Source organism: Nerophis lumbriciformis, linkage group LG07 (assembly GCF_033978685.3).
Source record: "Nerophis lumbriciformis linkage group LG07, RoL_Nlum_v2.1, whole genome shotgun sequence".
In the NCBI taxonomy this organism is placed as follows: domain Eukaryota; kingdom Metazoa; phylum Chordata; class Actinopteri; order Syngnathiformes; family Syngnathidae; genus Nerophis; species Nerophis lumbriciformis.
In genome coordinates, this window is record NC_084554.2 from 47,582,501 (window position 1) to 47,596,630 (window position 14,130).

The 14,130-nt window shown below is 36.0% G+C and overlaps 1 protein-coding gene across 2 annotated transcripts in view; it reads left to right on the top strand.

Annotated features, from left to right (window-relative positions):
• tnikb (TRAF2 and NCK interacting kinase b) overlaps positions 1 to 14,130 on the top strand; it is a 74,247-nt gene that overhangs the window by 22,785 nt on the left and 37,332 nt on the right. For both annotated transcript variants that reach the window (XM_061964994.1, XM_061964993.1), the window contains exons 5-12: positions 1,803 to 1,913; positions 1,976 to 2,066; positions 2,137 to 2,267; positions 9,779 to 9,833; positions 9,905 to 9,983; positions 11,990 to 12,165; positions 12,218 to 12,284; positions 12,351 to 12,549. In XM_061964994.1, coding sequence (XP_061820978.1) covers positions 1,803 to 1,913; positions 1,976 to 2,066; positions 2,137 to 2,267; positions 9,779 to 9,833; positions 9,905 to 9,983; positions 11,990 to 12,165; positions 12,218 to 12,284; positions 12,351 to 12,549 — 909 coding nt within the window. The remainder of the gene's footprint in view (positions 1 to 1,802; positions 1,914 to 1,975; positions 2,067 to 2,136; positions 2,268 to 9,778; positions 9,834 to 9,904; positions 9,984 to 11,989; positions 12,166 to 12,217; positions 12,285 to 12,350; positions 12,550 to 14,130) is intronic.

The following is a 14,130-nucleotide window of genomic DNA, read 5'->3' on the forward strand; positions in this document are numbered from 1 at the left end:
CTAAAGTTAATATGCTAACGGTTAGCATGTGTCACATACCAAGTTGTATGACTCTGAGGTGTACAGCTGAGAAATTGGCTTGAAAAGTTAGCTTACTAACAATAGCATGCTAACAGTTAGCATATGTTAGTTTATTATTCTTCGGTCAATGGTCAACAAAATAAACAAACAGTTGTACATTCATAGATTGAAAATGAAAATGTTGCACTGAAAGGCCAGCAATTAGCATTCTAGCCAAATAGTGTCAAATAACACGAAAAATTTGCTAAAGAAAAAACTTGCATGCTAATGGTGCTATGCTAACAATAGCATGATTAAGGTTAGCGTTGGTGAAATACCAAAATATGACACTGAGTATACCTGCTAAATCAGCTAAAAAGAAATTAGCATGCTAAAATGCTATCTGTAACATGCGTCAAGTACCAAAAAATATTACTCAGGTGTGTGTACCTGGAAGATAGTTTAAAAGGCTAGCCTGCCAATGTTAGCATTAGGGGTGTAACGGTACACAAAAATTTCGGTTCGGTACGTACCTCGGTTCAGAGGCCACGGTTCGGTTCATTTTCGGTACAGTAAGAAAACAACAAAATATAAATTTTTTGGCTATTTATTTACCAAATATGTAAACAATGGCTTTATCCTTTTAACATTGGGAACACTATAATAATTCTGCCCACGTTAATCAACATTAAACTGCCTCAAGTTGTTGCTCAGATTAAATAAAATGACAAAACTTTTCTTCTACATATAAAAAGTGCAACATTAAACAGTTTCAAGTCAACTCATCATGCTTAATTTATTACAGCATTTGGGAAGCCTGTAGTTGATTTTTATTATGTAAATGTTATATTTTTATCAACATGTGATAGCAGGGACCCTGCCATTCAAAACTAGGCTGCTCCATTACTAATGATTAATGTAACTATAGCTGAAAAAATAGTACAATAGCAATAGGAGAGACTACACACACTTACACGCACACACACCGCAAAATGAGCTAACGCTACGCTAAAAGCTAATTAGCCTTCACCTCAAGCCAGGACTGCGAGCGAGCTGAGCTGCAGTTTAAGTTTCTAGAAGGTCAACGGGCTCATAGTTATGTTACTAGTAGTTGACTGGGAGGTGTTTATTTTAATTTGGGGAGAGTACGCTGCTTTATGCTCACCTGCTAAACACCTATCTGCTCGACGCTGAAGCACTGACGACATGCGCTCTGAATACGCACTGCTGATTGGCTGTTACCGTTTTGAATACGTACTGCTGATTGGCTGTTACCGCTTTTTGTGTAACCAATCAGATGGTTGTGTGGGTGGGACAATGCTGGGTGCTGAGACAGAGGCAGAAGAAACAAAGCAGCTTTTTAAGACTTTAGCTTAGAAACTCGTTCAGTACACCCCCGTACCGAACCGAAACCCCTGTACCGAAACGGTTCAATACAAAACACGTACCGTTACACCCCTAGTTAGCATGCATCAAGTACCAAAATATGACTGAGCTAAAAAAAAAAAAAAAAGGCTAGTACGCTAACTTTTAAATATTTGACGTTGATGTGTATACCTGCAGAATTAGCAAAAAAAAAAAAGCTAGCATGCTAATATTAGAATGCTAAAGATTGTGCCGCGGGTTTTTAAAAATGAGCTACGAACCGCACTTTGGACACCCCTGGGGTTGGAGGCTGTCCCTAATTTAGCCCCAAGTACACAATAGCGTCTTAGAGACACGCATCTCTATAGCACTGAAGCTACAAACACGCAAAACGACGTGCTGCTGCTAATAGTGCTGACTTTGGTGGTGTGCTCCAGCTGGTGATGGAGTTCTGCGGCGCCGGCTCAGTGACGGACCTCATCAAGAACACCAAAGGGAACTCCCTGAAGGAGGAATGGATCGCTTACGTGTGCAGGGAGATCCTCCGGGTGAGCTCGCAGCGCGGCAGCCAAACGCCGCAGTCACTCACGCACGCGTGTCGTCCTCGCAGGGTCTCACCCACCTCCACCAGCACAAGGTCATCCATCGGGACATCAAAGGTCAGAACGTGCTGCTGACAGAGAACGCCGAGGTCAAGCTAGGTGAGCAAAATGACTTTTTTAGGTAAATGAAGTTGATGATGAATTGATATGTGTGTGTGTGTGTGTGCAGTGGATTTTGGTGTGAGCGCCCAGCTGGATCGCACGGTGGGACGGAGGAACACGTTCATCGGGACGCCGTATTGGATGGCCCCAGAGGTCATCGCGTGTGACGAGAACCCAGACGCCACCTACGACTTCAAGGTACGGAGCGTGCACGTGTTTGTAAGACGGTCCCAGGGGGGGAAGTTTTTATTGGCCCTTATACAAATATAATACATTCTGTATTAAAAGTGCGGCCCGCAGCTCATTTTCTAACAGTCCGTGGCACATTTTAAATATGCTTTTACCAAAAAAAACATAAAATAGTGGAATAAAAGTGCAAACATGTAACGAGAAAAAGTTGCATTGTTGACTCTAATTACACAAAGTTTTTTTCTTTAAAACTGACATTTATCAAAAAATAATAATGAATCAAAATCAATGTTATGAATTATTGAGCTATTTAAGGCTCCAATTACTTCACATCAAATATTCCACTTTGACAATATTTCTTGGGGAAAATATTGCATATTTTATGTTTTTGCCATAATAAAACACATTTTTTAAATATAAAGAGCATAAAACAAACAAAAAAAACACGAAAAAGTAATAAAAACTTATAATCGACGGATTGAAGTGCTTAAAGTAAAAAACAAGTATGACTTATTTTTAACACTTTTATGAATGGGACCCTTTGGATCCCCAAGAATTTTAGTGGAATTTTTTTTTTAAACCCATCCATCCATCCATCCATATTCTACCGCTTAAACCCACTGCTCAAAAAATAATAATGAATAAAAAATCAATGTTATAAATTATTGACCTATTTAAGGCTCCAATTACTTCACATCAAATATTACACTTTGATGATATTTTTTGGGGGAAATATTGCACTTTTTTTTTTTTTTTCCATAATAAAACACATTTTTTAAACAAAAAAAGCATGAAAAAGTAATAAAAACTGGTAATCGATGGATTGAAGTGCTGAAAGTAAAAAACAAGTATGACTTATTTTTAACACTTTTATGAGTGGGACCCTTTGGGTCCCCAATAATCTTAGTGGGATTTTTTTTAAACCTCACTGCTCAAAAAATAATAATGAATCGAAATCAATGTTATGAATTATTGAGCTATTTAAGGCTTCAATTACTTCACATCAAATATTCCACTTTGACGATATTTTTTTGGGAAAATATTGCATATTTTATGTTTTTGCCATAATAAAACACATTTTTTAAATATAAAGAGCATAAAACAAACAACAAAAACACGAAAAAGTAATAAAAACTTATAATCAACGGATTGAAGTGCTGAAAGTAAAAAACAAGTACCGTATTTTCCGCACTATAAGGCGCACCGGATTATTAGCCGCACCTTCTATGAATTACATATTTCATAATTTTGTCCACCAATAAGCCGCCCCGGACTATAAGCCGCGCCTACGCTGCGCTAAAGTGAATGTCAAAAAAACGCTGCGCTAAAGTGAATGTCAAAAAAACAGTCAGATAGTTCAGTCAAACTTTAATAATATATTGAAAACCAGCGTTCTAACAACTCTGTCCCAAAATGTACGCAAATGTGCAATCACAAACATAGTAAAATTCAAAATGGTGTAGAGCAATAAATAGCAACATAATGTTGCTCGAACGTTAATGTCACAACACACAAAATAAACATAGCGCTCACCTTCTGAAGTTATTCTTCATTCGTAAATCCTTCGAATTCTTCGTCTTCGGTGTCCGAATTGAAAAGTTGCGCAAGCGTGGGATCCAAAAATGGCCGGCTTCGCCTCGTCGAAGTCATCGGATTCAGTGTCGCTGTTGTTGTGCAGCAGTTCTGTGAATCCTGCCTTCCGGAAAGCTCGGACCACAGTTGTGACCGAAATATCTGCCCAGGCATTTACGATCCACTGGCAGATGTTGGCGTATGTCGACCGGCGCTATCTGCCCGTCTTAGTGAAGGTGTGTTCGCCTTCGGAGCTGTGTGAAAAAAGCCACCCGGCCTCTTCGCGTAAACTTCCCTTAACCACTCGCTCATCTTTTCTTCATCCATCCATCCCTTCGAGTTAGCTTTTATGATGACGCCGGCTGGAAAGGTCTCTTTTGGCAAGGTCTTCCTTTTGAATATCACCATGGGAGGAAGTTAGCATGGCAAGCTAGAACCACAGTGAAGGATGACTTCTCATTCCCTGTGGTGCGAATATTCACCGTACGTGCTCCCGTTCCACAGTGCAGTTCACAGGAATATCAGTTGCTGTGAAATACGGTAGTAATCCGTGTGCAGATGGAGAGATTGCGTCTTTTTATGAACCGGATCCTTGTCGCGTAGTAGGAGCCATTTTGTGGTCTTTACAGATGTAAACAGGAAATGAAACGTACGGTGATATCCGCGCGTTTTTTCTTCTTCTTCCGGGGGCGGGTGAAGCGCTTCCTGTTCTATGGGGGCGGGTGCTTTCCTTGGCGGTTGCTTGCGTAGAAGAAGAAGCGCTTCCTGTTCTACCGGGAAAAAAGATGGCGGCTGTTTACCGAAGTTGCGAGACCGAAACTTTATGAAAATGAATCGTAATAAAGCGCACCGGGTTATAAGGCGCACTGTCAGCTTTTGAGAAAAATTGTGGTTTTTAGGTGCGCCTTATAGTGCGGAAAATACGGTATGACTTATTTTTAACACTTTTATGAATGGGACCCTTTGGATCCCCAAGAATTTTAGTGGAATTCTTTTTTTAAACCCATCCATCTATCCATCCATATTCTACCGCTTAAACCCACTGCTCAAAAAATAATAATGAATCAAAATCAATGTTATAAATTATTGACCTATTTAAGGCTCCAATTACTTCACATCAAATATTACACTTTGATGATATTTTTTGGGGGAAATATTGCACATTTTATTTTTTTTCTATAATAAAACACATTTTTTAAACAAAAAAAGCATGAAAAAGTAATAAAAACTGGTAATCGACGGATTGAAGTGCTGAAAGTAAAAAACAAGTATGACTTATTTTTAACACTTTTATGAGTGGGACCCTTTGGGTCCCCAATAATCTTAGTGGGATTTTTTTTAAACCTCACTGCTCAAAAAATAATAATGAATCGAAATCAATGTTATGAATTATTGAGCTATTTAAGGCTCCAATTACTTCACATCAAATATTCCACTTTGACGATATTTTTTGGGGAAAATATTGCATATTTTATGTTTTTGCCATACTAAAACACATTTTTTAAATATAAAGAGCATAAAACAAACAAAAAAAACAAGAAAAAGTAATAAAAACTTATAATCGAAGGATTGAAGTGCTGAAAGTAAAAAACAAGTATGACTTATTTTTAACACTTTTATGAATGGGACCCTTTGGATCCCCAAGAATTTTAGTGGAATTTTTTTTTTAAACCCATCCATCCATCCATCTTCTACCGCTTAAACCCACTGCTCAAAAAATAATAATGAATCAAAATCAATGTTGTTATAAATTATTGACCTATTTAAGGCTCCAATTACTTCACATCAAATATTACACTTTGATGATATTTTTTGGGGGAAATATTGCATATTTTATGTTTTTGCCATAATAAAACTAATTTTTTAAACAAAAAAAGCATGAAAAAGTAATAAAAACTTATAATCGACGGATTGAAGTGCTGAAAGTAAAAAACAAGTATGACTTATTTTTAACACTTTTATGAGTGGGACCCTTTGGGTCCCCAATAATTTTAGTGGGATTTTTTTTAAACCTCACTGCTCAAAAAATAATAATGAATCAAAATCAATGTTGTTAGAAATTATTGACCTATTTAAGGCTCCAATTACTTCACATCAAATATTACACTTTGATGATATTTTTGGGGGGAAATATTGCATATTTTATGTTTTTGTCATAATAAAACACTTTTTTTTAAACAAAAAGAGCATAAAACAAACAATAAAACCATAAACAAGTGATAAAAACTTATAATCGACGGATTGTAGTGCTGAAAGTAAACAACAAGTATGACTTATTTTTAACACTTTTATGAGTGGGACCCTTTGGATCTCCATTAGTTTTAGTGGGATTTTTGTTTAAACTGTCATTGCTCAAAAAATAATAATGAATCAAAATCAATGTTGTTATGAATTATTGACCTATTTAAGACTCCAATTACTTCATATCAAATATTCCACTTTGACAATATTTTTAGGGGGAAACATTGCATATATTTTGTGTTTGCCGTATAAAAAAAAGTTTTCTTTGACAAAAAGGTGTAAAGCAAACAAAACAACAGAAATACATCTGAAGTTTATCTAAGAGATTTAAGGGTAAATGTAAAAAAAAAAGTATGACTTACTTTTAACACACCTTTTTGGGTGCCCAATAATTTTAGTGGGATTTTTCTTTTAAAAACTGTCATCGCTCTAAAAAATAATAATGAATCAAAATCAATGTTATGAATTATTGATTTATTTAAGGCTCCAATTACTTCACATCAAATATTACACTTAGAAATATTTTTAGGGGGAAATATTGCTTATTTTGTGTTTTGTAAACAAACTGATAAAAACTTATAATTGATGGATATATCTGAAGTTTATCTAAGAGATTTAAGAGTGAACGTAAAAAAAAAAAGGATGACTTATTTTTAACACACTCTTTTGGGTCCCCGATAATTTTAGGGGATTTTTCTTTTAAAAACTGTCATCGCTCTAAAAATAATAATGAATCAAAATCAATGTTGCTATGATTCATTGACCTATTTAAGACTGATTACTTTACATAAAAAATATTACCCTTTGAAATATTTCTAGGGGGAAATATTTCATATTTTGTGTGTTTGTCGTACAAAAAACAAAGTTTTATTTGACAAAAAGGCATAAAACAAAGAAAAAAAACAGGAACAACTGATAAAAACGTATAATTGACGGATAGATCTGAAGTTTATCTACGAGATTTAAGAGTGAATGTAAAAAAAAAAAAGTATGACTTATTTTTAACACACTCTTTTGGGTCTCCTATCATTTTAGTGGGATTTTTGTTTTAAAAACTGTCATTGCTCTAAAAATAATAATTAATCAAAATCAATGTTGCTATGATTTATTGACCAATTAAAGGCTCCAATTACTTCACATAAAAATTGTATAATGGACGGATAGTTCTGAAGTTGATCTAGAGATTTAAGAGTGAATGTAAAAAAAACCTATGACTTATTTTCAAAACTTTCATGAGTTTTATATCCCCAATAATTTTAGTTGGATTTATTTATTTTTTTAACTTTCATTGCTCTAAAAATAATATTGAATCAAAATCAATGTTGTTATGAATTATTGACCTATTTAAGGCTCCAATTACTTCACATGAAATATTCCACTTTGTAATATTTTATGTGGGAAATATTGCATATTTTGTGTTTTTGCCATACCAAACATGGGGTTTTCTTGAACAAAAAGGGCATAAAACATAAAAAAAATAACTTTATGTCAACAGATCGATCTGAAGTTGATCTACAGATATAAGCATTGAAAAAAAGTTTATATATATATATATATATATATGAGTTATTTTTGACATTTGTATGACTGAGACCCTGGGACTAAACTTGAGTGGTTAAAAAAAATAATTTTATGTTTTGAAGATGAAAGATATCAAGGAGGGCCCCACATGCTTTGATTTTTCTGTTTGCAGCCCTCAGTGTCAAAAGTTTGGACAGCCCTGAGATATATTATTAGATATTACACTCACTTGTCAGCTGCACCACAAAGCTACGATATAGAGCAGGGGTGTCAAACTGGTTTTCACTGAGGGCCACATCGCAGTTACCTCAACCATGAATCATTTATGATTATGAATATATAGTATGTATTTGATTGTTATATTTTTTCACAGACGCTGTAAAAGAAAATATTTAGTTCTTGCGGTAAAAACTGACAGCTCAGTCGCCACAATTTTACCATAAAATTCACGGCGGTTTTACAGCATTTTGCTGAAAATGGAAAAAAAATTATTTTATCATAAAATCTGTTTTTGTTTTTTTTACAGTGTACAGTTTCATGGATAACATGCTTTGCAATCATAAATCAGATATTTATTATTGTTGTTTTTATTTCACCCTAAAAAAATTTTTGGGGAAATGTACAAAACCCAAAACCAGTGAAGTTGGCACAGTTTACAAAAACAATTTGAAATGTGGACTCGTCAGACCACAGAACACTTTTCCACTTTGCATCAGTCCATCTTAGATGAGCTCTGGCCCAGGTAAGCCAGGGGCGTTTCTGGGTGTTGTTGATAAATGGCTTTGGCTTTGCATAGTAGAGTTTTAACTTGCACTTACAGATGTAGCGACAAACTGTAGTTACTGACAGTGGTTTTCTGAAGTGTTCCTGAGCCCATGTAGTGATATCCTTTACACACTGATGTCGCTTTTTGATGCAGTACTGCCTGAGGGATCTAAGGTCACGGGCATTCAATGTTGGTTTTCGGCCTTTTTTCAGATTTTCGGAACCTTTTGATGATATTACGCACCGTAGATGGTGAAATCCCTAAATTCCTTGCAATAGCTCATTGAGAAATGTTGTTCCTAAACTGTTGGACAAATTGCTCACGCATTTGTTCACAAAGTGGTGACCCTCGCCCCATCCTGAGCATTTCATGGAATCTGCTTTTATACCCAATCATGGCACCCACCTGTTCCCAATTAGCCTGTTCACCTGTGGGATGTTCCAAATAAGTGTTTGATGAGCATTCCTCAACTTTCTCAGTCTTTTTTGCCACTTGTGCCAGCTTTTTTGAAACATGTTGCAGGCATCAAATTCCAAATGAGCTAATATTTGCAAAAAAATAACAAAGTTTACCCGTTCGAACGTTAAGTATCTTGTCTTTGAAGTCTATTCAATTGAATATAAGTCGAAAAGGATTTGCAAATCATTGTATTCTGTTTTTATTTACCATTTACACAATATGTCAACTTCACTGGTTTTGTGTTTTGTATGATAGTATAAAATGTGTTGCATTATTAGATACTACTAAGGTTTAAAAGAGATGCAATTGCATTCAATAAACATATTTTGAAAGAACAAATAGAGGCCGGGGGTCGTCGTAAGCCGCTGTACTTTGAAGATGGTGCCGAGTGTCTGAATCCGACAGTTTTAGGTGTAACTGTACAACATGAGCTACAGAGCAAGCCTAAAATGTTTGCATGCTTACATAAAATTGCTAATACGCACTGCTGATTGGCTGTTACCGCTCTGCGTGTAACCAATCAGATGGTTCTGTGGGTGGGACAATGCTGGGTAGTGCAGAGACGTACTGACAGAGGCGGTTAGCACACTAACAGTTAACAGTTGTCACATACCAAGTTAAATGACTCTAGGGTAAACGGTTACAAAATTAGCTCAAAAAGTTGAACAGTAACACTGTGTTTGAATATACAAAATTAGCTCAAAAAGCTAGCACTTTAATGTTAGCATGCTAATTCAGATAGCAATTATGTAAATAATAATGTAGAAAAAGTGCCTCCTTCCCTATGTCGCATTCTTCAGTTTGCTGTTGAAATGTTCTGAAGTCAGAGTGGGAAGAAGTGGAAGAATGCAAGTGGGGACAGATGGCGGATATTTTTATGACTTAACAAGTACACTGAGCAGTTAGCTTGTTAGCACGTTAGCTACGGGAACATTGCTCTCTCTCTCTCTTTCTCGTGCAGAGTGATCTGTGGTCGCTCGGCATCACGGCCATAGAGATGGCGGAGGGAGCGCCACGTAAGTGTCGAACGTCTTCGCCGCGCTCTCGTTCGCCCCTTTCTTCACGCCGTCTTCCTTTCTCTCCTCAGCGCTGTGCGACATGCACCCCATGAGAGCGCTCTTCCTCATCCCCAGAAACCCCGCCCCCAGACTCAAGTCAAAGAAGTGGTGAGTCATGTGATAAAACAAACTTGAGTATTGGGTAATATTGGTTTTCAAACTTTTTTCGCCAAGCATCACCTCAAAAAAAAACTTGGCTCTCCAAGTACCACCATAATGACCAACAATAAAATACAGTAGCGCAGTAGACCTAAGTATTCATGAAAAACAAGACAAAGGTTTTATTTAACAAGTCTATTTAATATTTTGTCCACTGTACAATGACACACAGTTTGAACAGTAACACTGTGTTTGAATTTAGGAAAATATATTGATGACACATTTTGGCTGTGTCCCTCAAACATGACAGTGACAATCATGCACATTATCACTGGAGGACGGAGACAAGCTAAACATGCTACACTACACACCGTAGGAGGATAATAATAAGCCAATGCTAAAAGCTAAGATAGAGCTATTGAATGTAAACAGAGGTGGGCAAATCGGTACAAATATCGTCAGTAACGATACCAAGTGTGATATCAGTACATGGTGGCTACTACTGTGGTTAGATTGATATGTTTTGATATCACAAAATCGTTTTTGTTATTGTTTACAAACTAAGGAATTTAGTCCCCTGACACAGGACGATTTTAAGGGTAGAAATTAAAAGATAGAAAGCAATAGTTGGAAATAATTCATATATATTATTATAATTACAATTATTTATATATATATATATATATATATATATATATATATATATTTATTTTTTTATTTTATTTATATATATATATATATATATATATATATATGTATATATATATATATATATATGTGTGTGTGTTTACTTAAATATGTATGTGTGTATATATATATACTGTATATGCATGAGTGTATGTATATAAATATATATATATACATATATATGTGTGTGTGTGTGTGTGCGTGTACTTATATATGTATGTGTATGTATATATATATTCATGTGTATATATGTACTTATATATGTATGTAAATACGTATGTGTATATATATATTCATGTGTATATATGTATGTACATATGTATGTATATATATATGCATTTATATATTTTTACATATACATATGTAATATACATATTTATACACATGTAAATATGTACATATACTGTACATATACACATGTTTATATACATGTACATATGTTTATGTATATATGCATGTGTATATACTGTATGTATATATTTTTATATTTACAGTATATCTGTATATATAAAATAAATAGTATAATATATACAACACTATATATTTATACACTGTATATACACACATATATGTATATACATCCATCCATTTTCTACCGCTTGTCCCGTTCGGGGTCGCGGGGGTGCGGGAGCCTATCTCCGCTGCATTCACGCGGAAGGCGTGGTAAACCCTATGTGTGTGTGTGTGTGTGTGTGTATATATATATATATATATATATATATATATATATATATATATATATATATATATATATACACACACACACTGTGTTTTTGTCTGACTAAAATTTTAATCAAAAATTTTATCATTCAATGAAATTAAGTACTGTATCAGTATCGGCATTGAACTGCCCCTGTAACTACTTGGTATTGGATCGATATGTAGTATCACCCAAAACCAATGGGAAGTATCCAAACAACAAAATGATATGTGATTATTACATTTTAACAGAAGTGTACAACAGGTATTACAAGTAAATAGTCGATTATTAACACAATAATACAACTGAAAAGGATGCTACAGCATCATTTAACAGCCAAATTAGGAGCATTTTGAAATGGTTCTATTGTCATTCATATACCAAATAATATATTGTGATATATATCACTATCGGAGAAGGCTGCAATATATATATATCGCGATACAGAATTCGGGCCGTATCACCCATCCCTAGTATTGGTGCAATATCAGGTAATTACAGGGCCAGTATCACGATACTTCAAGCCAATTGAATGTTTTTGGTTTTTGGTATCGATATTATTGACATTGGGATCGATCAGCCCGACACACGTTGGGTCTGTGAGATGCTGAGTGTTGCCGTGTTGCAGGTCCAAGAAGTTCCAGTCGTTCATCGACGGCTGCCTGGTGAAGAGTCACGGTCAGCGGCCCAGCACCGAGCAGCTCCTCAAGCACCCCTTCATCAGGGACCTTCCTAACGAGCGGCAGGTCCGCATCCAGTTGAAGGACCACATCGACCGCACCAAGAAGAGGAGGGGCGAGAGAGGTGAGGAGATCATCATCATCATGACCTGACCTGACCTTTGTTTCTCTCCCAGATGAGACTGAGTACGAGTACAGCGGCAGCGAGGAAGAGGACGAAGAGCGGGACATCGGCGAGCCCAGGTAGGACTAGACCGCCCCTGCCTCTCCTGGCAGGACCACTTCTCACCCTCTTCTCTCATCCTGCAGCTCAATCATCAACATTCCCGGGGAGTCCACTCTAAGGCGGGACTTCCTGCGTCTCCAGCTGGCCAATAAGGAGCGGTCGGAGCTGATCCGGCGCCAGCAGCTGGAGCAGCAGCAGAACGAGGAGCACAAGCGCCAGCTGCTGGCCGAGAGGCAGAAACGCATCGAGGAGCAGAAGGAGCAGAGGCGGCGGCTAGAGGAGGTTATTGGATTATTTTGATGAATTACGTTTTTATTATGGCCTGCTGCGTGTCCCAAACATCGACTACAATGAGAAATTAATTTAATTTAATTTTTAGGGATTCACATCCAAATCACAATTAATATTTATTCCAATTCTAAATCAATCCATAATTTGAGAATTTAGTTTAAAAAAAATAAAATAAAAAAATAAAATAAAATTGTATATATATAAGCTGTAAATTTAAAAAAATTATATATGTAATTTAAAAATATATATATGTAAATTAAAAATATATATGTAAATTGAGAAAAAATATATACCGTATTTTCCGAACCGTAGGACGCACCGGATTATAAGGCGCAATGCAAATGAATGGTCAATTTTCGATATTTTTTCATATATAAGGCGCACCGACATATAAGGCGCATTAAAGGGGTCATATTATTTTTATTTTTTTACTAAATGGAAAACACTTCCATTGTAATGGTGTTTTTTTGGTCAAAATGTTGCATAGATTATGTTTTACAGATCATCTTCAAGCCGCTTTCTGACAGTCGCTTCAGGGTGCGCCGTTTTGTGGGTGGTCTTATATACGTGGCTCACCTTCGGCAGCGTCTTCTCCCTGTCATCTTTGTTGTAGCGGTGTAGCGTGCAAGGACGGAAGTGGAAGAAGTGTCAAAAGATGGAGCTAACTGTTTTAATGACATTCAGACTTTACTTCAATCAATAATGGAGCAGCATCTCCTCATCCAGAAACAATGTTTCCCGTGAAAAAACGTCCGACCGGAACTCTCTAATAACTAAAGCTCCTTGGGTGAATAATGTAAACTCACTATACCGGTATGTTTTAGCGCTTTCATGGCGAGTTTACTGACAGATATAAGTAAGAACTTTACACTACTTTATATTAGAAATGGCAACAGCGGAAGATGAATGTCCCATAACAAGAAGATAGAGAAAAAGAAGAAGCTTATCAAACTTTGGTGTCGGCACGGACTACAAAGGCACGCGCAATTTTTAAGGATTTATGCAGATCCCAAATACAGATCAGCAGGTACCAAACGGTAAGAAAAGTTGCTTTTGCATAATATTGCGAATCAAAACGCCAGATATAGCTTACCTAATACACACACCATAATGATACTCGTATGTTTAATGCGCCGACATCCATCAAGCGGTGTGGCTTCATAGCTTACCAAAGTCGTACTAAAACATTTTGATAGATATTTTAGCGCCGTGTGTAATGTTCTATATTTTCAGTGGAACATATAAAATGTTGGTGTTGTTTACTTGAGTCATATTGCCATCATATTGCAGTCTACACGTATCTCTTATGTTTGACTGCCATCTACTGGTCACACTTATCATTACACCGTGTACCAAATAAAATTGTTTCGAGGTCGGTAAGCAAACCCAGAATTATTCCGTACATTCGGCGCACCGGGTTATAAGGCGCACTGTCGAGTTTTGAGGGGAAAAAATGATTTTAAGTGCGCCTTTTAGTCCGGAAAATACAGTATATATATATATATATATATATATATATATATATATATATGATTTTTGTATTTTATTTCTTTATTTACAGATATATATTTT